We start from the raw sequence: 22,323 nt of genomic DNA, 5'->3' as shown, positions 1-22,323 counted from the left end.
TTATTGTAATTTATTTTCTATTTTATGTCTAAGCAGGATGGAGAAGCCATGGGGAAGGTTTAGCTCAGGGTGTGTGTGTGTGTGTGTGTGTGTGTGTGTGTGTGTGTGTGTAGGGTGGTAGAGGGGTATAAGAAAGAGAGAGAAAGTTTCTATATAACTGACACAGGATTTTCTTCTCGGTCACTTTGCAAGCCAGGGACCTCTGGCCGGCAACAACCTGCCTAGGCCTCACTCAGCCACACAGCCTGCTGCAGGAGATGGCAGGAGATGCCCTGCTCACTCTGCCCACCTGGGCCAAGTTTGGCTGCACACCAGTTCCTAAGTTCTTGTCCCACACCCAAGAAGAATGAGGGTATGCTGACAATCGAAGAGTGAGCAAAGTGGGGAGTTTTATTGAGTGATGAAACAGCTTTCAGCAGAGAGGGGACCTAGGGGTGGTCCCCCTACCCAAAATTGGGAAAGTCCCTGCAATGTGGCTGAGTCCAGGGCTTTTATAGGCTCAGAATAGGGGAGGGGCAGGCTGTAGGTAGTACTGGAAAAGGCAACATTTGATTGGTTGAAAGGCATTATTCAGAAAGAATCAATTGGGAAAGGGTAGGGAAACAGGAACAAAAGTTCTCACGCTGGGTTGCGGGTTTCATCCTGGACCAGCAGTCCAGTCTTTCAGCCTTCAGGCTGTTTCTGGCTTGAAGGTAGGGTTTCACTGGAGACCTGCCCCTATCTGCCTAGTCATTTGGCTGCGTTCTGCTGCTCTCAAATTGGTATTTGCACAATCTTTATTACTTACAAAGCACCTCACATATCCCATGTAAATTTCATAGCAATCCTAGAAATACCTTTCACAAATGAAGAATTTAAGTTTAGAGAGTTTCAATGGCACTATTTCATATTCTCTCCAGGGTGGCAGGGACGGTGCATTTAATCCCCCCATAGATGTGCCTAAAAGACTTTTTTTTTTTTTTAACACAATACCGTTATCAATCCTGGCGATGCCTGAGAGTTGTCCCAGAACTTCTGGAAGCTACGCCATGGACCTATAATATACCTTTCTAGGTTTGTTTTCCTCAGTCTCTGTGTTTTCTTCTATTCCTGCCTGACAGAGGCCCCTTTTATCCTCGTGCATTCCCCCAGAGTTCTCTGACTCCCTTCCCCACAATTCGCTAGGTCCCTTCTACTGAAATGGCCTCCTTTGCCATTTTTACCCATTGAAAATTCTCCTTACCATTCAGGTCTTAAGCCATTCTCCAACTATTTCTTAAAATGTTCTCCCAGCCCAGGCTCCACCCTCAGGAAGCCTGAGCTGTGTAGCTTGACTATGCTGATGTGCACCAATGTTTCAGCAACACTTTTCATACCAGCCTGCCTTAAGCGGGGGCAGGAATGCCACTGTGGAGCTCTTTGCATTCTTAGTGCCTAATGCAGTGTCTGGCAGTTGCAAGGGCTCCACAAACTGCTGAGACTGATTGAAGATTTCTGGCTACTTTAATATTTAATCATTTATCACATATCACTGAGTACTCATTAACTGCTATGGGGAATGCAGATTCAAGCATTCCTGAAGTAGCTTTCAGTCTAAAACAGGGTTGGAAGACAAGTGTGTGAATGACTATTTATGAGGCAGAACGCTTCACAAGGAGAATGCCAACAAAATGCATGTTGGCAGGAAAATCGACCACGTCCCCTCCCTGCATAAATCCCTTCCATGACTTCCCATTAGGTTGAAATCTAAATCCCCCCTACCCACCAACATACATGGCCCCCTCATAGCCTAACTCTGCCCACATTTCAGCTACGCGGGCCTTCAATCTCTCCTCATTGCTAGGCTTCTCTGATTCTGGGCCTCTTCACAATGCTGGTTCCTCCCCAAAACTCTCTGGCATCTTTTCCATAGCTCTTCCTACAGGAAGGGCTTATTTCTTCAAGGAAGCCCCCTAGGCAGTCCTGGCCAGGTCAAATTCTCATTCCTTTTAAAAAATTTAATAGCGCTCATCTCAATGTGCAGTTACATATGTATTTATGTGTCTAATTTGATGAACATCTGTCCCCCTCACTAGACTCCCAATCCCATGAGAATGGGCATCAAGGCGTGTGCTCATAGTGGTATTCTCTATGCCTGCATGTCCTAGACACCCCGAAATATTGATTCAATAAATGAAGTAACGATGGTTTGGAAAGCATTTCAAGCTGTGGAGAACATTTTAAGAAATGAATAACAAATGGCATGGGCTCGTATAACAAAAATAATTTTGACAGGTAAAAATGGCAAAGGACAATGTTTCAGAAGAAGGGACCTCAAGGCTAGTTGTGGAGTGAAGGGTGTCAGAGAACTCTAAAGGAATGCATGAGGATAGAGGTGGCCTCTGTTTGGCAGATTGGAGGGAAATATAAGGCATAGAAGAAGACAATCCTGGAAAGATATGTTAGAGCCAGAGAGGGTATGGAAAGTCTGAAATGGCAGGCTATGATAGATTTAATTTGTAATCAACGAAGAGCCACTAAAGTTTGTTAAGAAAAGGGGGGCAAGACCAGAGCCACTCTGTCCATTAGCTCCAGGTGAGTAGAAAGGTGTTGGCATAGAAAATGAAAAGAAGGTGACAAACTGGAGAGACCTTACAGAGAAAAAAATGGGTAAGACTTGATCATCAGTAGCTAAATGCTTTCCAAGTGAGGTTTGAAGATTGCCTCCCTCAGAATCTCCAGGGGTACGAATTGAATCAGCAATGCCCTTGAGACCTACAGGCCAGCATCTCCCAGGCCTGGGTATGGGAATCTGCATGTGAATGGCCACCTTGAGCGGTGGACAGGTACACTCAAATTTCAGCTGCTGGGCTACAGGATCTATGTGCCTGTACCTATTAGGTACCCAAATAAGATTCTAAATGACAGAATGAGTCAAAGAATCCTGGGCTTGGACCATGGGAAAGTGGTAAAATGGTGTCAGAGGGATGTCAAGAGGAAGAGCTGGTTTTGGAGGGAAAGTTGTTGAGTTCAATTCAATGCTAGAGGAGAGTCAGAGATAACATGCAGACCTCAGAACCAAAGTGTTGAGACAACAGACATGGTGGGATTTTATTCTCTGATTATTTTCAGAGACCACCTTATTTTGGATGCGCTGGTTCTCAGCTTTTCTAGAATCAGGATTATAAACCAGATAATCTGTGAAGTAATGCAAGGAAAAGGGCTCCAGTAGGATAGGGATTGAGGATGTTCATAAACTAAGGATGAAGAAGGAGAAAGAAAATCAGTTTTTTACTGATTTTCCACCTGCGTTACAAAGCACCCAAAATCTTTCGGCTTCTGGGAAGTGGAAGGCAATGCCTTCCAGGCATGCACTGAGGTCTCTGGGACATGTTACACACATCTATGTAAGTGACTCACTGCCTACAGGGCAGGCACTATGTCCAAGTAGTCTCAGGCCACTCTTACCAGCATCCCCTACGCCCACCAGAATTTTCCACAAGGACAAAGAAACATTTGGATGCGCTATTATTGCTATATCCCACATGTCTGGAACAGTGCCTGCGCTAAACAGTTGCTCCATAACTATTCACTGAATGAAGAAATAGGACATAGGGCACCTCATTCAGAATCTCAGCCCTGCCATTGACTTGTTGTAAACCCTTGAGCAGCTTAATCACTTTCAATTTGTTTCCTTACTTATAAAATGGGGATAATAATAGGTTCTTCATAAGACTGTTGTAAGGATTAAACCAGATAGTGTGTGCAACGTGCTTGGCATGATGCAGTCACATGGTGCATCCTGCACATTGTAACTATCATGTGGTCATCAGGATGCCTGCCTCCTCCACTTCTATGCTAACATAGCGTAGGGGGCGTTGTCAGGGGTGGCTAAAACTCAGCTTCTGTCAAATCATTTAATTCAACCCAACCTCTTTCTCTCCATCTGACACTTCTTACCACTTTAAAAGACATAAAGAAGGCAACACTTGCACAGGAAACTCTGAGCTGGAAATAACTCTCCTTCACCCTGTGCTTATCAGTATCATCACTGGCACAGGGACCATCCCATTCATCTGTTGATGTGCATGATGGGAGGAAAGAAAAAGAGGGAAAAAAGAAATCTTAATGCTGCTCTTCATTCTAGAAAAAGAAAAAAAGAAAAAAAAATGAGGCCTGACCATTTAGAGACTTGCTCAGGGGTACGGAGTAAGCAGTGAGCCTGGAATGAGAGCCACAGTTGTTTCTCCCACCCTCAGCCTGGGTCTTCCTCATCCTGCTACTGAAACCCTGGAGTTGATAGGATCAGGCGTGTTGAAAGGTACAGGGGGAAGTGATGCTGAAGTAAAGTTCTTCAGTCACTGCCCTACAACAGAAAAAGGGCAACCCAGTCAAGGTAAATGATGGCAGGTGGAGAAGGCCTCACCGAGGCTTTTGGAAATGGCCAAGAGCCAGTCCCATCTATCTCACCCCATCTCTTCCCTTCTTCCAGATTCTCTAGCCCAAAATGCCTAGAGGAGACTGGCATAGAATGCAAATAAGAACAGACCCCTAGGTGGTCTGGGGAAGGAGAAGGGCCCAGGGCAAACAGAGGCGGGCAGACGGGTGTCTGCAACCTCCCAGCCATCTCCCTGGAGACAGGCTAGATGAGGTCAGGAGCCCAGGCAAGCGGAGAGCCTGAGGACTCTCTCAGCAGCAGAGCAAGCAACTTCTAAAAAGACAAAGCTCTCATGTCAGGAAATGTCCCCATATAGAGGAGGCAACAAAAAAGGAGAGGAATCGCCTCTGGGCAGGGGACTTCCAGCTCTCTTTTGTTTGTGGGGATGTTTCTGGTTCCCAGCTTTGAATTATGGCTTAAGGATGGTGGGTAATTTAATTAAACATTGCAAGGGCTTGGCCGAGGTTGCCTGGGAGCCACTGGTTTAAAGTTCCTACCCTGTCATGGCCTCATCAATGAGATTGAGAGAAACTATGTGTGTGTTGGTGGAGAAGGGAGAGGAGGAGGCTCAGAGCTCAGAAACCCAGAGATTCTTTTATTCTTCTTTGACAAGCGCCCTGACAGACCCAGCTTTTCTGGGAATTCAGCCCAGTGTCTGAGCACCCAGCACAGGGCCTGGCGCACAGGAGAGAGGTACTCAGGATGGCTGACTGACTCTAGCAATGAGTGGATGAAACCACAGCAGTCTGATGATAAACACACCCTGGGGCAGCCTTTAAAATGATTCAGGGCAAGTTCTCTGCCTGAGGTTTAAAGTCCAGGGAGCGCCATCCTCTGACTAAATTGCTCATCACCAGGCAGTACTCAACCTGTCCTCAGGTAAGAGTGATCAGACCTGGGACACGTAGCTTCTTTCCTTCCACCCAGTTTTCTCTACAACTTCACTTCTGTAGAAAGGGTCATGAACCTTTGTAGATACCTTGCCTATCCTAAGTCCCACCAAACCCAGATTCCACCTTTGCCCTTCCCAAATGTGGGAAAGGGGCTGAGACCTTTCTGTCACAAGGGTGGTTTTCCAAATGCTGCAGAGATTTAGTCTGAAATAGAAAAGCTAAAACTCGCTTTTTTTTTTTTTTTTTTTTTTTTCCGGGACTGGAATCCCCTGTCAGGTGCTTTAACTGCTGGTCTCTCTCTCTCTGGTTCCACCTCCACAGCTCAGTTCCCCACAACACACACCCCCTCCATCCTCACCTCCACACCTCCACCCTCACCTCCACAACCTTTACCCAAGTTGCACAATAACGTTCTCTCCCCCTACCTCAGCCACACTTAATCCTCTTTCTCAATCTCCCCACATTCCTCTCTATTCTCTCCTCCTCCCAGTCTCCCTCAGCTCCACACACCGTTTAAGCCCCTCTAGATTCTAACACTTCCAGAATCCTCTCCCCAGAAAGCTCTCCTCAATCAGCCAGTGTCCGCAGAGTCCTTGGCAAAGGGGTTGCTGGGAGTTATGACTAAAGATGGGGACATGAGGGTGGAAAGATACCCCTTTCCCATGACAATCCTAATTAGCACACAGGATGTGGGGGCTTTCCAAGGAAGCGGAGAGACTCTGCTCAAACAGCTGTTCACTGGGGAGGGCCTCTCAGTCATCTTCTCTACTTCCTCCCCAGCACACCGGCCTTTCCAGGCTCCTCCGTTACACTCTTGGGAAAGCCGAGCCAGAATTCCAGAAACAATGGCCCCCTCCCCACCTGTCACCGAAGGAGACGGAAACTCTTCCCAGGTCATCGATTAAGCAAGCACCGAGCAAAGAGGGGCAGTTCTGCTCTCCCTCGGGCAGCACCCTCACTCCCCACCCCCCACGACCCCATCCTGGAGGCTCCCTTCCTGGCTCTGACCTGGAAAGGCAGGTCAGCTGGGAAGCGGGTTTGTGCTGGCTACAGTGGCAACTTGATTCTCATGAAAAGATAGTAGTTTGGCGCTCCAGGAGACCAAGGGTTCCTTACGGGCTATGGTTTTAAGAGGAAGAGTGGGGACAGTTTCTCCTTAGGAATCTGCCTCCTACTCCTCCACAGACAAAGGGAGCGGCTTCCCTGCCATGCATTCCGAAGCCCCGAGCCTCCCCCTCCTCTCTCCATCTGCTCCGGCCTGTTGCTTCCGCGCTTGTAGTGTGTAGCAGAGGCATTCGCCAATGCCACGGCGTCCGGGGTACCCCAGCCCCAGTCTCTCCTCCCAGGGAGCCCGGCGCTTCCCTTACCCGACTGCAGCGAGAACCTCCGGGGAATCCCTTCCTCCTCCCCCAGTTCCCACATCCAGGACCCAGCTGCCGGGAGGCATCCCACACAGGAGACGCAGAGGCAGTGAGATCGGGGGTGAGGGGATGTGTGGCAAGCCCCAGCGTGCCTGAGGCAAAAGAGGGTCAGGTCAGCCGAGGTGCCGGCCGCCACGGGATGAGGGCAGGACGCCTTTGCGAAGGGCTGGAATTGCCTGTAGTCTGGGGCGACCCTAGAATTTCTACATGGAAAGACTTAGGGCCACCAAGTGCTGAAAAGGAGGGGGGGGGGGGCATGAAAGGGGGTGGGGAGTGGATTCTTACCGACTAGGTGGAAGCTGGGTTTGCAAAATCAGAACACCAATACTACTTGCATGGACGTTTAGAGGGGAGAGAGGATTCTGCGAGAATCCAGGGGAGTGAATCGCCTCCCACCACCTCTTGGTGACACTACTGCACAGAGGTGACGACTAGGTGGCCAAGGTGGGTTCACAGGGAGGGAGGTACCTTGGCAGGTTGGGAAGGTGGGAGCAAGCGGGGCAGGGGCAGGGGCAGCTGGCTTACCCGTGTCTTGGCGGAACTGGTTCATGGACTGCAGGTCGATGATGTAGGGCGCGAGACGGCTGTCCACCTGGCCCAGCACCACGCTGCCCCCCGCGCGGGGGCCGGCGCGGACCACCGCCTCAATGTGGTGGCTCACCGCCGGGCTGTAGGGACGCCAGCGGCCGTGCTCGTTCAGCCATTCCCAGACCACCACCGCCGAGGCCAGGAGCATGGCGAGCCCGGGGCTGCCGCCCGAGCGCCAGACCTCCTCCGCTTCCTCCTGCGCCGCCGCCTCCGGGCCTCGACCGCGCCCCCTGCCCTGCGCTCCCCCTCCCCGGGCAGCCTCAGCTCCGGCCCATGGGATCCTCCCCAGCCGTGCATCCACCGGGTCCGGGACACCGGGGCCACCGGGCTGGGACCGCGCGCCGCCGCCGCCGCCGCCGCCACCGGGGTCCGCCGCTGCTGCCGCTGCTCCGTGGGGTCGAGTCGCTTCATGCAAATGTCCAGCTCTCTGCAAACAGGCCCCCGCCTTGCAAAAGCCACTCGGCGGGCGCGCGGACCGAGCCCCGGCGGCCGCGAGCTGGGGCTGACGGGGAGGCGAGGACCCAGCCCTCGCACCAGTTGCGCCTCGGGCTCTGCAGACGCCGGGGTGGGATCTCGCCGCACTGCCGCGCTCGGAATGGCACGCTCTGGTCCCCTCCCCTCTCTCTTTCCCTCCCCACCCCTTCACCGCACGAATTGCAGTAGCCGCCGCGGGGAGAGCTCCCCCTCCCTGTGGCTCTGCTCAGTCCCTTCCAGAATGAACTGCCCCTCCCAAGCGGGGCGCTAAGGCAAACCCGCGCCCGCGTGTGTTTCCCTGGTTCCTTGATGCAGAGAAGCGACCCGCCATGACACGGCCCCAGGACCACCACTGTAGCCCAGCCGCAACTTTGCAGCCTCCTTCCCCAAAACGTAATTTTCTCTCTCTCTCTTTTTTTTCCCCCCTTAATGGAGCATGATCAGTGTCCGCAGCGCAAACTGAAGACACGCATTGTCTCGGGGCTTGCGCACGCACTGGCACACTCACAGTCGCAGACACGCGCGCGCACCCCCACGCCTTCCTTGCCCCGGCTCCTATTACCTCATCCGCTCCAGCATCCTTAGCTGTCAGTCAAGGAAGCGGAAGCCACGCCCCCTGCTGCTCGGGCGAGTGCCCTGGAGCTTACCCGCCCCCTGCTGGCCTAAAGTGTCGTGTGCCGGCCAATGGCCACTCCAACCTCTGCTAATAGACCCAGTCCAAAGGGATGCAGCAATTTGGCTAATGATGGATTTCTATTACCTATGTAGGGAGCAAATGTGGTTTTTCTGGCCAGATTCAACGTACTAGAGTCAGGAAGACGCATGTTAAATTAGTTTTATCTGCATCGTTTCTGTAACTAAAATTATGAAACACTAGGACAAACACAGGCTAAACTTATTTTGACCATCAATAGTTAACATGGAAAATAACTTTAAATAGGTAGGTTCTGACTAAAAGGGAATATTGAAGTCAGGATTATGCATTATCCTTGTCAAAGAACACAAATTTTGTTTTGTTGAGATTGCAAACCACATAAAACAAACGAATTGAGTCTATCAAGATCCAAGATATAGGATGTGGGAAAGTAAAAATAGATTATGTGTTAGAGAATGGGATTGTGAGTCTTTTGAAATAATCAATTTTTTCATAAATATCCCAAGACCCTTTTATGTTTTAGAAGAGTTGCTTCCCCCTCCCTCTCCTTACAGCTGTCCTTTCTCCCATTGTTAGAATTTTCCATCCCTCTAGCCTTTATCTTTCTCCCAACAGAGTTTCAAATACAAAGCAAAAGAAAAAGTGTGAGATCTGTTCTTCTTCAGGCCTCTAAAGGCACCAGGCTCAAGGGACCTCTGAGCTTTGTTCTTTCTGGTCTTCTTGCACAGCTTGACCTCCAAAATGCCTAGTCAGCCTCTCCCTTAATTGGGGACTGTTCCTAATCCAACCCAAACACCACCACTCATTAAAATGTCGAGTTTCAGAATTAGAACAAAAAGAAAACAAGCTAAGGATACCTCAATTAATTCTATCATAGGCCATTATTATTACCATTTTACAAATGACAGGACTTAAGGAATTTAAACTATTTGCCCTAGATTACATATCTAGTTAGAGGGGAAGCAAGTATTCAAAATTTAGTTGGGCTGACTCAAAAGAAAATGCCTGTTCCATAGCATGTCCTATATGACACAGAGGTGGCACAAAAACAGGCAATGTAGAAGTGTCTCAGTGTGAAAGAAGGGAAGGGAGAAAATGGTGGTAGAATTTTCTGGAAAAGAAACAAAAGTCAAACAGAAAAAAAAAGTAATTTAAACATTTATTGGGCTAGTTTTATTTCTAGTCATAAAAATGGAAAGTATCAAAACTCAGGAAACTTTCTTACAGTCTTGGTAAATATGAATCAAAAAGGGAAGAGTAATGATTCAAGGGCATATTGGAAGAACCAGCGAAAATATAGTACCTGACCAACTAAGCCAGAAATTCCCAGGTGAAAAAAGTCTAAACTAGATAAGAGGGCTGCTAGCAAATGTTAGATGAACTGTTTGAAAGACGAATGGAAGGTCGAAGGAAACTGACGCCTACCTGCCTATGTCCAGCCTAATTTTGTATCTGGTCTTCTTGTATCTTCCATGTTAAGCACAACAGAGTATTACAGCAGAATAAAAATATCTTACGACTTGTGAGAAGGTTTGTATGTAGTCTGATTCATTTGCAAGAGGAAGTGAATACACACACACACACGTACACATATCCACACATGAGAGGGGTCTTTAAAAGTTTATGGAAAATGCGTATTATGAAAAAACTAGGCAGGTAGTTCAAATTTTCTTTTGCACCTAAATAAACTCATACTAATTTGTATGAGTTTTTGAGACAAAGTCTTGCTCTTGTCCCCCAGGCTGGAGTGCAATGGCGCGATCTCAGCACACTGTAACCTCCGCCTTCTGGGTTCAAGCGATTCTCCTGCCTCAGCTTCCCAAGTACCTGGGATTACAGGCACCTGCCACCATGCCTGGCTAATTTTTGTATTTTTAGTAGAGATGGTGTTTCACCATGTTGGCCAGGCTGGTCTCAAACTCTGGACTCAGGTGGTCAGCCCACCTTGGCCTCCCAAAGTGCTGGGATTACAGGCATGAGCCACCGTGCCCGGCCAACATTCCATTTTAGTATCCAAACTATATCCCCCAAATTGCCTTCTGTACCCATAAGTGGCATAAAAATCTTTAACCAAATGATATTCCAAATTTTTAATTTGAACATATGGTGGCTATAATAAAACCTCACTAATTGAGACTATGAAGCCAGTTTTGAACTGTTCAAAGGTACAATTTGATGATACTTCAAAAAAGGTCATTATTGTCTAACACAAAGGTTCAGTGAAAAAGCCACTTCTCCTCTTTTTCTGTAGAATGTTCATAGACAAAGCCCCCCACTTTTTTTTTGAATTACCTATTATTATGTAATAAACCACCCTAAAACTGGTGGCTAAAAACAGCAGCAAGCATTTATTTTTCAAACACATCTGCAGTTTGGGGAGGGCTTCCAAGGACAGCTGGTCTTTGCTCCACACAGCATTAGCTCAAGGGAGCTCTCAGGAAAACAGGTGGCTGGAATCATCTGTAGGCTTGCTCATGCATAAGTCTACTGCTTGATACTGGCTGTTATCTGGGCACTTAGCTAGGGCTATCAGCCCAAGTACCTACACATGGCCTGTCCATGTTATTGATTGGCATTCTTACAACGCAGAAGTTAGTTTCCAAATAAACGAGAGGCAAGAGAAAGAGCCAGGCAGAAGAGGCATTGCATTTTAATTTTTTTATTTTAAAATAATTGTAAATTCACATGCAGTTATAAGAAACAAGACAGAGCCTGTGTATCCTCAGCATCCTATAATACTCTAGGAAAACTATAGTGCAATACCACTGCTGATATTGACACGGTTAAGATTCAGAATGGTTACAATTCTGCTCCTTTATTGATACAATACCATTGTGTCACACATTATACAATATACATTTTGTATACAATATACATTTTCCACACCACAAGGATTTCTCATGTTGCCCTAAAAGGTACACCCACTAATTCCTCCCCACTACCATCCTGTCCATAACTCCTGGCAATAACTAATATGTTCTCCATGTTTATGATTTTGTCATTTCAAGAATATTACGTAAATGGATCATAGAGCATTTAATCTTTTAAGATTGGCTTTTTCCACTCAGCATAATTATCGAAAGATTCATCCAAATTGTGTGTATCAAGAGAAGTTTGTTTCTTGTTATTGCTAAGTAGTGTTCCCTAGTATCCATGGACCATCTTACTGTTCATCCGTGGAAGTTCATGTAAGTTGTTTCTAGTCTGGGCTATTATGAATAAAGCTGCTATGGACACTCTCATCCAGGTTTTTGTGTGAACATAAAGTATCCATTTCTCTGTGATAAGTGCCTAGGAGTACAATGGCAAGGTCACAGGGTAGTTGCATGTTTAGCTTTTTAACAAACTGCCAGTTTTCTAAAGTGGCTGCACCATTTTACATTTTCACCAGCAATAGAGCCATGATCTGGTCACTATATCTTCACCATCATTTTTTGGTCAGTATATTTTATTTTAGCCATTTTTGTAGGTGTGTAGTGTTATTTCACTGTGCTTTTAATTTGTTTCCTTATTGACTAATAATGTTGAACATCTTTCCCTGTGTTTATTTGCCATATATGCTCTTTGATATCTGTTCAGGTCTTTTGCTGGTTTTTGTTTTTCATTGTTGAAATTAGAGAGTTCTTTTTTATATTCTAAATATTGGGCTGGGCACAGTGGCTCAAGCTAGTCATCCTTGCACCTTGGGAAGCTCAGTCAGGAGTTCGATTGCCTGAGCTCAGGAGTTGGAGGTCAGCATGGGCAGCATGGGGAAACCCTGTCTGTACAAAAAATACAAAAATTAGCTGGCCGTGGTGGTGCAGGCTTGTAGTCCCACCTACTCGTGAGGCTGAGGCTTGAGTCTGGGAGGCTGAGGCTGCAATGAGCTGTGATGGTGACATACTCCAGCCTGGGCAACAGAGTGAGTGAATCCTAGTCTTAAATAAATAAATAAATAAATAAGTAAATAAATACTCTTAGTGGATATATAGTTTGAAAATATTTTTTCTCAATCTGTAGCTTATGTTTTCCATGCTCTTCATAGCGTCTTTCACAAAACAAAGGTTTTTTAATTTGATAAAATACAACTTATCATTTTTTTTTTTTTCTAAATGGCTTCTGCTTCCCGTGTTAATTTTAATAACTCTTTGGCTAGTCCTAAGATTTGAGTATTTTTTTCCTCTGTTTTGTTCTAAAAGTTTCATTCTATTACAACTTACATTTAAATCTATGATCCATTTTGAGTTAAATTTTTGTGTATGGAGTGAGGTTTAAGTTGAGTGTCTTTTTATTTGTTTGTTTGCCTATAGATGTATTGTCCTTGCACCATGTGTTGAAAAGGCTTTTCTTCCTCCTTTGAATTGCTTTTGAGTCTTTGTAAAAAAAATCATTCTGGCATATTTGTGTAGATCTATTTCTGGTTTCTCTAGTCTGTTCCATTGACCTGTATGTTTATCCCTTCGCCAGTACTGCACAGTGTTAATTAATAAGCTGTATTAATAAGCTATGTAATGTCTTATATTGTAAATTGGGTAGATTGATTCATCTCACTTTATTCTTTTTCAAAATTGTTTTAGCTATTCTGGATCCTTTGATTTCCACATAAATACTAGAATAATCTTGTCTATATGTGCAAAAATTCTCTCTGGGATTTTGATAGGAATTGCATTGAAGCTGTATATCAATTTGAAGAGAACTGACATATTTTTACTGTGTTAAGTCTTCCAATCCATAAACATGATATGGATATGCTTCCCTATTTATTTAGATATTCTTTGTTTTATGTGTTTTCTACTTTTAAGCATACCTGTCCAGTTCATTTTTTGCTCAATGTACACTTAAGTAGTTCATTTTTTCAGAGTGATTATATTAATAAATGGCATTCTATTTTTAATATTGGTTTCCACATACTTATTGCTGGTACATATAAATACAATGGATTTTTGTATGTTTATTTAGTATTTTGTAAACTTGCTAGGGAGTCCAAATCTGGGTCTAAGAGTTTTTTTTATAGATTCCTTGGGATTTTACTTGTCATCTCCAGATAGGGACAATTTTGTTTCTTCATTTCTGATCTTTACACTTTTCATTTCCTTTCTTGCCTTACTTAGAATTGTATTACCTGTAATTTCCAGTACTATGTTTAATACAGTCATGAGACTAGACATTCTTGCCTTGTTTCTAATTTTAGATAACATCTGGTTTTTCACTATTAACTATGATATTAACTGTAGGTGTTTATTTTAGATGTTCTTCATCAAGTTGAGGAAGTTTCCCTCTATTCTTATTTTCCTGAGAGCTTTTTTTTGTCATGAATAGATATTGAGTTTTATTAAATGCTTTTTTGGTATCAATTGATATGATCATAATTTTTTTTCTTTAGACTGCTAATATGGTGGATTGTATTGATTGATTTTCAAATATTTAATGAGATTTGCATCCCTGGAATAAACCCCACCTAGTCATAGTGTATAATTCTTTTAAAATATTGCTGTATTTTTTTTGTTAAAGGTTTCAGGGGGCTGGGCATGGTAGTGCATACCTGTAGTTCTACTTACTTGAGAGGCTAAGTCACAAGGGTAACTTGAGTCCAGGATTTCAAAGTTACAGTGAGCTATCATGAGCCACTGCACTCCAGCCTGGGTGACAGAGGAAGAGCCTGTCTCAAAAAAAAAAAAAAAAAAAAAAAAAATTGGGGGTGGTCTATATTTATAAAGAATCTTGGTGTATAATTTTCTTTTCTCTTTCTTTTGTTAAATTAAGCTTAGCCTAAAGCTACCTCCTTACGTATTTAAGTTTGACCTAAACTTTTCTCAATACATAGTGAACTATAACCTAACTGAACGTGGAAACAGACTAGCCTACTTTTGTAGTAAGTACCTGAGTCTCAGGCAATCACAGTAGCAATACCTCAACCACTCACAGGCGGCCAGCTGTTCCAATAGTGTTCAAACAAGGTAAATGCTGAGCTGTAGCCAAGGCAACTGTTACTTTTCTTTTTTCTTCTTCTTCTTTTTAAAACTTTTTATTGCAAAATACTTTTAAAAATTGTATTTTTAAATTGACACATAATTGTACATATCTATGGGGTACATAGTGATGTTTTGATACACATAACATATAGTGATCAGATCAGGGTAACTAGCATATCTGTCCACCTCAAACATTTATCATTTCCTTTTTTGGGAACATTTAACATCATCCTAGATGTGTGAGTTGCTCTCTCATTGTGAACTACAGCCAAGGCTACTGTTTCTGTACCTCACTTTCATTTTCTCTAAGCTGCTTTTCTTTCTCTGTCCATAAATTATCTTCAACTAAATGGCAGCGTTGGAGTGTCTCCAAATCTATTCTAGTTCTGGGGAGCTGACTGATTCTAGAATTGTTCTTTGCTCTGTAAAATTCTGTTAAATTAAATTTGTCTAAAGTTTGTCTTTCAATACTTTCTTTCATTTTGGGAGGGGTGGCATCAGAATAATACTAGCTTCATAAAAATGAATTGGGAAGTTTTCTACCCTCTTCTATTTTCTGAAACAGACTGTATAGAATTGGTGTTAATTCTTCTTTAAGAGTTTGATAGAATTGTCCAGTAAAAGCATCTGGCCCTGGAGATTTCTTTTTCAGAAGATTTTAAATTACAAATTCAATTTCCTTAATAGAGCGCTATTCAAATTATCTATTTCATATCAGATGAGTTGTGGTTATTTGTATTTTTTAAGGAATTGGTCCATTTTATACAAGTTGTCAAATTTATGTGTGGAGTTGTTCATAATGTGTGCTTATTATACTTCTGATATCTTCAAGGGCTGTTGTGATAACATGGCTTCATTCTTGATGTTATTGTCAAGTTGGTTTTCTCCCCGCACCTCTCCCTTTCTCCTTCCCTCCTTCCCTGCCAGTCTTGCTAAGCACTATGTCAATTTTATATATATATATATATATATATATTTTTTTTTTTTTCAAAAGAACCAACTCAGTGTTTATTTTGGCTCTTATCTTTATTATTGTCTTCATTTGGCTACCTATTTTGCTGTTTTTTTAGATTATTATAGTAAAAGCTGATATTATTGGTTTGAGACTTTTCCTCTTTCCTAACATAAGCATTTAGTGCTATTGATTTTCCTCTCAGCATGGCTTTGGCTGTGTTCTACAAATTTTGAGATGCTTTATTTTCACCTTTATTCGGTTCAATGTCTTTTAAAATTTCCCTTGAGACTTCTTCTTTAACCTGTGCATTATCCGAGGCAGGCGGATCACGAGGTCAGGAGATCGAGACCATCCCGGCTAACAAGGTGAAACCCCGTCTCTACTAAAAATACAAAAAAAAAAAAAAAAAAAAGCCGGGTGTGGTGGCGGGAGCCTGTAGTCCCAGCTACTTGGGAGGCTGAGGCAGGAGAATGGCTTGAACCTGGGAGGCAGAGCTTGCAGTGAGCTGATATTGCGCCACTGTACTCCAGCCTGGGCAACACAGTGAGACTCCATCTCAAAAAAAAAAAAAAAAGAGAAGAAGAAGTGAGAAGTGTGCTGTTTGGCTTCCAAATGTTTGGAGGTTTTTCTGTTATTGTTAGGTTATTGATTTCTAGTTTTGATTCCATTGTAGCCCAGAGGACACATTCAATATGATTTCAGCTCTTTCAACTTTGTTGAGGTTTGTGTCATGGCCTAGGATATGATCTATCTTTGTATTCATTCTGTGGGTGCTTGAAAAGAATGTGTACTCTACTGTTGGATGGAGTGTTCTATAAATGACCAGTAGATCCTATTGATTTATCATGTTGTTCAGTTCTTCCATATCCAGGCTGTTTTTCTGTGTAGTTATTCCATAAGTTGTTGAGAGAGAAGGGTGTTGAGTTCTCCAACTATAATTGTGGATTTGCCTATTTCTCCTTTTAATTATATCAGGATTTGCTTCACATATTGTGTCACTTCGTTGTTTTGTGCTTGCATATCTGTAATTACTATGTCTTTTTGGTGATCGATCCTTTTATTATTATATAATAGCACTCTCTGTCTCTGGTAATTTTCTCTGATCTGAAGTCTATTTTATTTAATATTGATAGTGGTGGCCTTGGGCCACACATTATCAGCACCACTTCTGGAGGATCTGGAGACTAAGGTCAGCCATATCTACATCACTAGCCCCCAGTAAAAACCCTGACACTGAAGCTCAGATGAGCTTCCCTGGTTGACGATACTTCATGTGTATTGTCACACATTGTGGCTGGGAGAAATAGCACTATCTATACAACTCCACTGGGAAGGGACAGCTGCGGCATAAATCTAAAAAGACAAAACAAGCTCTTTATAAAGAAAACTACAAAATTCTGATGAATGAAATCAAAGAATGACTAAATAAATGGAGAGATATTCAATGTACCTTTATAGAAAGATTCAATATTGTCACATTTTCAGTTCTTCCCAACTTGTTCTATAGATTCATTGCAACTGCAATCAAAATCTCAGCAAGTTAGTTTGGATGGGAAGGAGGGGAATTGCTCAAACAAATGGTATTGTTTTTGGTTTCAAATTCTAGTTGGTACAATGCACAGCTGGAATTTGAGAGAGAATTCTCTCAAATAAAATAATAAATAAAAGGGAGAATTTATTTTATTTGGAATTTCAGAGAGAATTCTCCTTTTTCTCACAGCAATTGATTTAGGGGATGTGACTGATTTTTACTGTCTCCCTTTTCTGGTGTCCATTCTAAGTTACCCTCAGTCTCCTGTAATGCTTCTTCTAGTATTGGTGTCTTACCTGGTGGCATGACCCAAATCTTCATTTCTGAGGGGTCTGAGACCCTGGCTCCCATGCCATTTTCAAGCTAGGGTGGTGCAATTGTCTGTTTACTATCAAATTTGGTCAAGTAGGGTCCAAATGGATCATGTGAGTGGCAAACATATTTCTCCCTGCCCTTACTGGGTCACATAAGCACTTCCTCCTCCTGAAGAACTAGGTTAATTGCCTGAGCCCAGACAGTGACTCTTCTTGCATAATGGTCTCTGGATACAAAGTCTTTGCAGTGACAGGCAGAAGCTATGGCTTAGAGTTCAGCGGGACTCTTTCCATGTCCCCTGGCAGAAGTGTGCCCCCATAGGGAATCAGGACCTTTCATCCTACAGAGTCCTGACTTGGGGGCTGGCAGGGCCATGAATGGCAGACAGAGAGACAGGAAGCACAAATTCCCTAAGTGTATTATTGGGAATACAGATAAAGGTAAGCAGGGCCCTTCCTGCCTCTACCCTTTGTTTCCCAGGCCCAAGTATACGCCTGTATAGGTCAGACATCTGACGTGTCTTGCTGGACTAAAATGAAGTTCTCTTTGGAGGATTTAGAAGAGAATCTATTTCCTTGCCTCTTCTTTCTCCTAGAGCTCACTCACATTTCTTGGTTCACGGCCCCTTCCTCCATCTTCAAAGCCAGCAGTGTTGCATCTCTCTATGCCTCTTTCATGGTCACATTTCCCTCTGAATCTCTGATTCTCCCTTTTCTCATTTTTAAGAATCATTGTGGTTACATCAGGCCATCCAGATATCCAAGATAACCTTGCTATCTTAAACTTAGATGATTAGCAGTCTTAATTCCCTCTGCAACATTAATTCCCTTTTTCCATATAACCTACATAGTCATATTCCAGGGATTAGGCTGTGAACATCTTTGGGAGCCTGCTCCTCACATTTCTCATACAACTCACTTGTGGTCTCCTTTCTTACTCATGCTGCTCAATGCTAGGTATTCCAACTCCATTATATGAGAGACTGGTTTTTTTGGCCACACTTGACATTATGACTTGATAAATCTGATAGAACTCATTACAAAATGGGGAGATTTGGATGCAGAGTCACTTAATGTCTCATGGTTAGGTGCTCCTACCAGGGGCCAAAAGGTATATTCAAACAGTATATAATTCAAAAGGAGTTGTTATTGAAAAGATATATAATTATCCACTGCAAAAACATGGCATTTCTCCAGAACCCCAAAACTTTGCCTTGTACTTTTCCCACTTGGGCTTGCTATCAACTCCACATGCTATCTTTTCCCACATCTGATACTTCTGATACCAGAGGGTCAGCCAGGGCACACGGTCCAAGTAGCCGTACTGTTTTCGCTATAGCTTGGATCTTCTGGGACCCTTTCCTAATCCAGACCCCACTCAAGGTTGGTAGGCTATAGTGTCCCCTGTAAATTGACTGAAACAGTATACCCATGTGTAGAATATGCTACCTTTAGAACCCAAAGAGGTTTATCAGGCAGTGTACTTTCTTTTTCTCCATGGGGTATGCAAGATTCAATAATTCATCCTTTTCTTTGGATGGGTTGTCTTAGCATGCCCCTGATTTAGGGGGCCTCTGATTCCTCATAGGATTTACTTCCTGTCACCTGAAATGCACATGTACTGGCACCTCCAAGGTGTTGATTACTTCTTGCCATCTGGTCTAATTAGCATGTTAACATCGATATAGTAGACAGGTGTGATGGTCTGAAGGATGTACAAGTAGTCCACACCTTTTCTATCTATATTATAACAAAAGGAACACTATATTTAATATAGTCCTAGGGCAAAAATACACATGTATACTGTTGTCTATTCCATATGAGTGGAACTATTTATGATCCCTTTTTCTGATAGAGATAGAAGAGAATGGATTAATTCAATTGATGGCCACATACCATGTACCTGAGTCAATGTGCATTTGCTCTAGCAAAGATTCCACATCTGGCGCGGTGGCTGCAATTGGGCCCACCAATTAGTTGTGATAGTGAACGGTCATTCTCCACAACTGATGAACTAAATGCATACATGACAGGGAGCATCATTTCTGTACCCTTTACATCCTTAAAGATGGCACTAAGTTTCATGCCTTGTGCCCATTGGAGTAATCCAATGAAAAGTGGAGCAGAGTGCCCTAAAGACTTACAGTGCTGAGGAGATAAAAATTGGAGTTCTGAATTTGATAAGGCAGGAAGTGGGAGGACACTAGTAAACATCCCAAGGCCTCGGCTGGGGCCCTTCCAGGCTACAGTCTAGAAGCGAAGCCAACCAGAGGTAGACAGAGCCTTGACGTTCTGCAACTGAGTCTCAAGTTGATTTTATCCATGACTGAAATCTGATCATTAAGAGGTCTGATTATCAATTACATCTTAATGATCTGATTTCACTCTGTGTCAGGAGGATACAGTAAACCCTCATCGGAGGAAAATAACACAATTCAGGTGACAAAGTAGGAGATAACACTTCACCCAGAAAGGCATCTGACATTTTCTTTTCTTGTAAAACCAATATGATGCCAAGACCACCCCAGCTGAGCTCTTGAATATATCATTTTCATTTAACTGCTTTTTTTGACTGTTGGATTCTCCCTTTGTTAGTCAATGAGTCTTAGTTGACCCATCTCCAAAAAGGGATGCCAGATGGAAGAGGCCTCCTTGAGTCAGGCAGTGGATCTCAAGGGTTTGGCAGCCGGTTAAGTGGTGGCTGCCTTTATTGGTGTGCATTTGTGGCTGCCTCCAGTAGGTGGCAATATTGTCCTAGAAAATGACCTGTGAGCGCTTCTGTATTTAAGCAAAGCTGGGATTTCCCATTCTTTTGAAGAGTCTATATTGTTGCTAGACTACTGAGAGGCGACGGGGAAACAAACCGAGAGGATGATCTACATGTCCCACAGAAAGCAGTTGCTGAACAGGGTGATTCTCTCTGACACGAGATGAGGAAGTGAAGGCACGCAACATCATTCCGCAACAACGGTATCTTAAATCCGCCCAAGGAGCTCCATCCATAACGTTACTTTAGCTTTCTTTCTCCCACAGCAAATCATACCTAAACTCCATCAGTTGAATTCATTTGCTTTTCCTCCTATAGGAGCATAATGAAAATCAGGATCCAAGAATTGTGCCTGTCTAGGAGCCCAGGGAGGTTCAGGGTGACAGGGAAAGGACAGCTAGGGTGGCAAATGGAAGACAGTAGAGAGAGAGGGAAGAAAACTTGGTTGCTAGCCTTTTCCCTCCTTTAGCTCCTTGCTCCAGGGTCAGAATCTAAGCACAAGTGTCAGTTCTTTTCCATGCATCTCTCAGTATTTGGTGAACACCCAGGCCCAGAGATCCCTTTCTACCCCTATGTACACTGCCTCAGCTCCATCCTTTAGTCCTTGGTGCCTTTGTCCATTCCTGTGCCCAACATCTTGTTCTCTTACAGGACAGGATAGGATGGTGACTTGGGCACCTGAATCCAACAGAGCCATAAGCTTGAGCCTTTCCCTCCCTGAAGTTCCCCAGTATATGCACACAGGTGTGCATGGCCTCCATCCCATTTAGGGACAGAGATCTCAGTTGCATTCTAATTATCTGTCTCTAAAAGCAGCTGAGGTTGAGGGGGAAGGGAAGGGATAGGTTAAAGGGGAGCAAAGGGAAAGGAAATCGGCTACGTCCATTTTTAGTTTTGAACGACTAGTTTGGATTCAGTCAAATACATTTCAAACGTTTTTGTTCACCTGAAGCTATATACCAAATAGCAAGGTCCTTATTGCTTACACCATGTATTTCAACTTCAGGGATTCTTCACTCAGTAGTCACAACCACATTGCTTTTCTGCTGGGCTATGGGGCTTGCTGCTCCATTGTCATGAGAGCATCTCTTCCTGTCCTGCCCAGAGGAGACTAAGTCACATGAGTAACAACCAAAGAATCATTTGGGTGGCTTATTTCAATTCTACCTCTGGCCACACAGACTCATTAACAGGTAGGTCAATGGGAGACCCTTAATTCCCTCACCCTTACCCCCACTGCACCTTCTGGAGAAAGAACAGCCCTGCCAGCACCTTGACTTCAGGTTATACATTTTTGTCCTCTCATGACTGTGAGAGAATAAATTGTTTTAAGCCACCAAGTTCATAACAAATTACCTCAAACTTGGTGGCTTAAAACTATAGAAATCTACTCTCTTACAGCACAGTTCTGGAGACCAGAAGTCTGAAATCAAGATGTTATCAGGGTTGGTTCCTTCTGGAGGTTTTGAGGAGAACCTGTCCCATGCCTCTCTCCTAGCATTTGGTGGCCTCTGGCAATCCCTGGCAACCCCTGGCTTGTAGACGTATCTCTCCAATCTCTGTCTCCATCTTCATGTGGTCTTTCTTTCTGGGTCTCTCCTCTGTGTTTCTTCTTTACTTATCAGGATGCTCGTTACTGGATTTAGGGCTCACCCAGTAAGTGTAGGATGATCTCATCTCTTGAATCTTGATTTAATTACATCTGCAAAGCATTTTTGTCTAAATAAGGTAACATTTACAGATCTATAGGGTGAGGATAGTGCCTGCCCTGGGCAGGCACAGTTAAACTCACTACAACTTTGTTCAGTCCACTATACCATTTCAAAGAGAGATCTGGAGTAGAATGTGATAGTGGGTTAGCTCTGTAACCAGGAATTGGATGAGTGAGTGGTGATAAATCCAGGCCTAAGCTGTATTTTCTAGCTACCTGGTCTGTAGAGCTAGGACAAGAGAAAATCAGAAAAAGGTATTTGCTACATTCTGAAATGCTTATAATATTTCTTAAGTGATCCAAGGTGGGTGTACTTCAGATGCAAGAATGGCCATAGTAGTGTCTGGATCTGATGAACCAGCTGTTAGGAGAAAGAACAATAAGCTACATTTCAAGATTAAGTCCCAGTCTTTTCCAAGGTACCACCAATTTGGGCAAAAATTTAGTTAAACTTCCTTCTCACACAGGAAACAGGTATAATAATATCTGCTCTAATGGGTATTGAGAAAATATGTCAGAAATTGTTTAATAAACAGTAAAGTCACATAAGTTTAAGTCTCTGTGATGATTAGAGAGGCACTAGGCTTGAAACCATATTTGAAATGATACAGTCAATTCTCATTATTGTGGTAGTTATAAAGATGCCGCAAATACTGAATTAGCAAAT

At 43.6% G+C, this 22,323-nt stretch overlaps 1 protein-coding gene across 3 annotated transcripts in view; it reads right to left on the bottom strand.

Annotated features, from left to right (window-relative positions):
* The window catches only part of DTX4 (deltex E3 ubiquitin ligase 4), a 36,050-nt gene extending 28,148 nt beyond the window's left edge, over nucleotides 1–7,902 (bottom strand). For 2 of the 3 annotated variants that reach the window (XR_004177562.1, XM_021925710.2), the window contains exon 1: nucleotides 7,236–7,741. Coding sequence is in view for 2 of the 3 variants with exons in the window: in XM_021925710.2 (XP_021781402.1) it covers nucleotides 7,236–7,446 (211 nt within the window). In the remaining variant the exon portion in view is untranslated. Of the gene's footprint in view, nucleotides 1–7,235 lie in introns of all 3 variants that reach the window. The other variant, XM_003909789.5, reaches the window with a different exon arrangement.
* Nucleotides 7,903–22,323: the final 14,421 nt, after the last annotated feature.

Source organism: Papio anubis, chromosome 12 (genome assembly GCF_008728515.1).
Source record: "Papio anubis isolate 15944 chromosome 12, Panubis1.0, whole genome shotgun sequence".
NCBI classification, from domain to species: domain Eukaryota; kingdom Metazoa; phylum Chordata; class Mammalia; order Primates; family Cercopithecidae; genus Papio; species Papio anubis.
The sequence above is the reverse complement of the archived record's forward strand: the minus strand, read 5'-3'. Positions and strand labels throughout refer to the sequence as shown.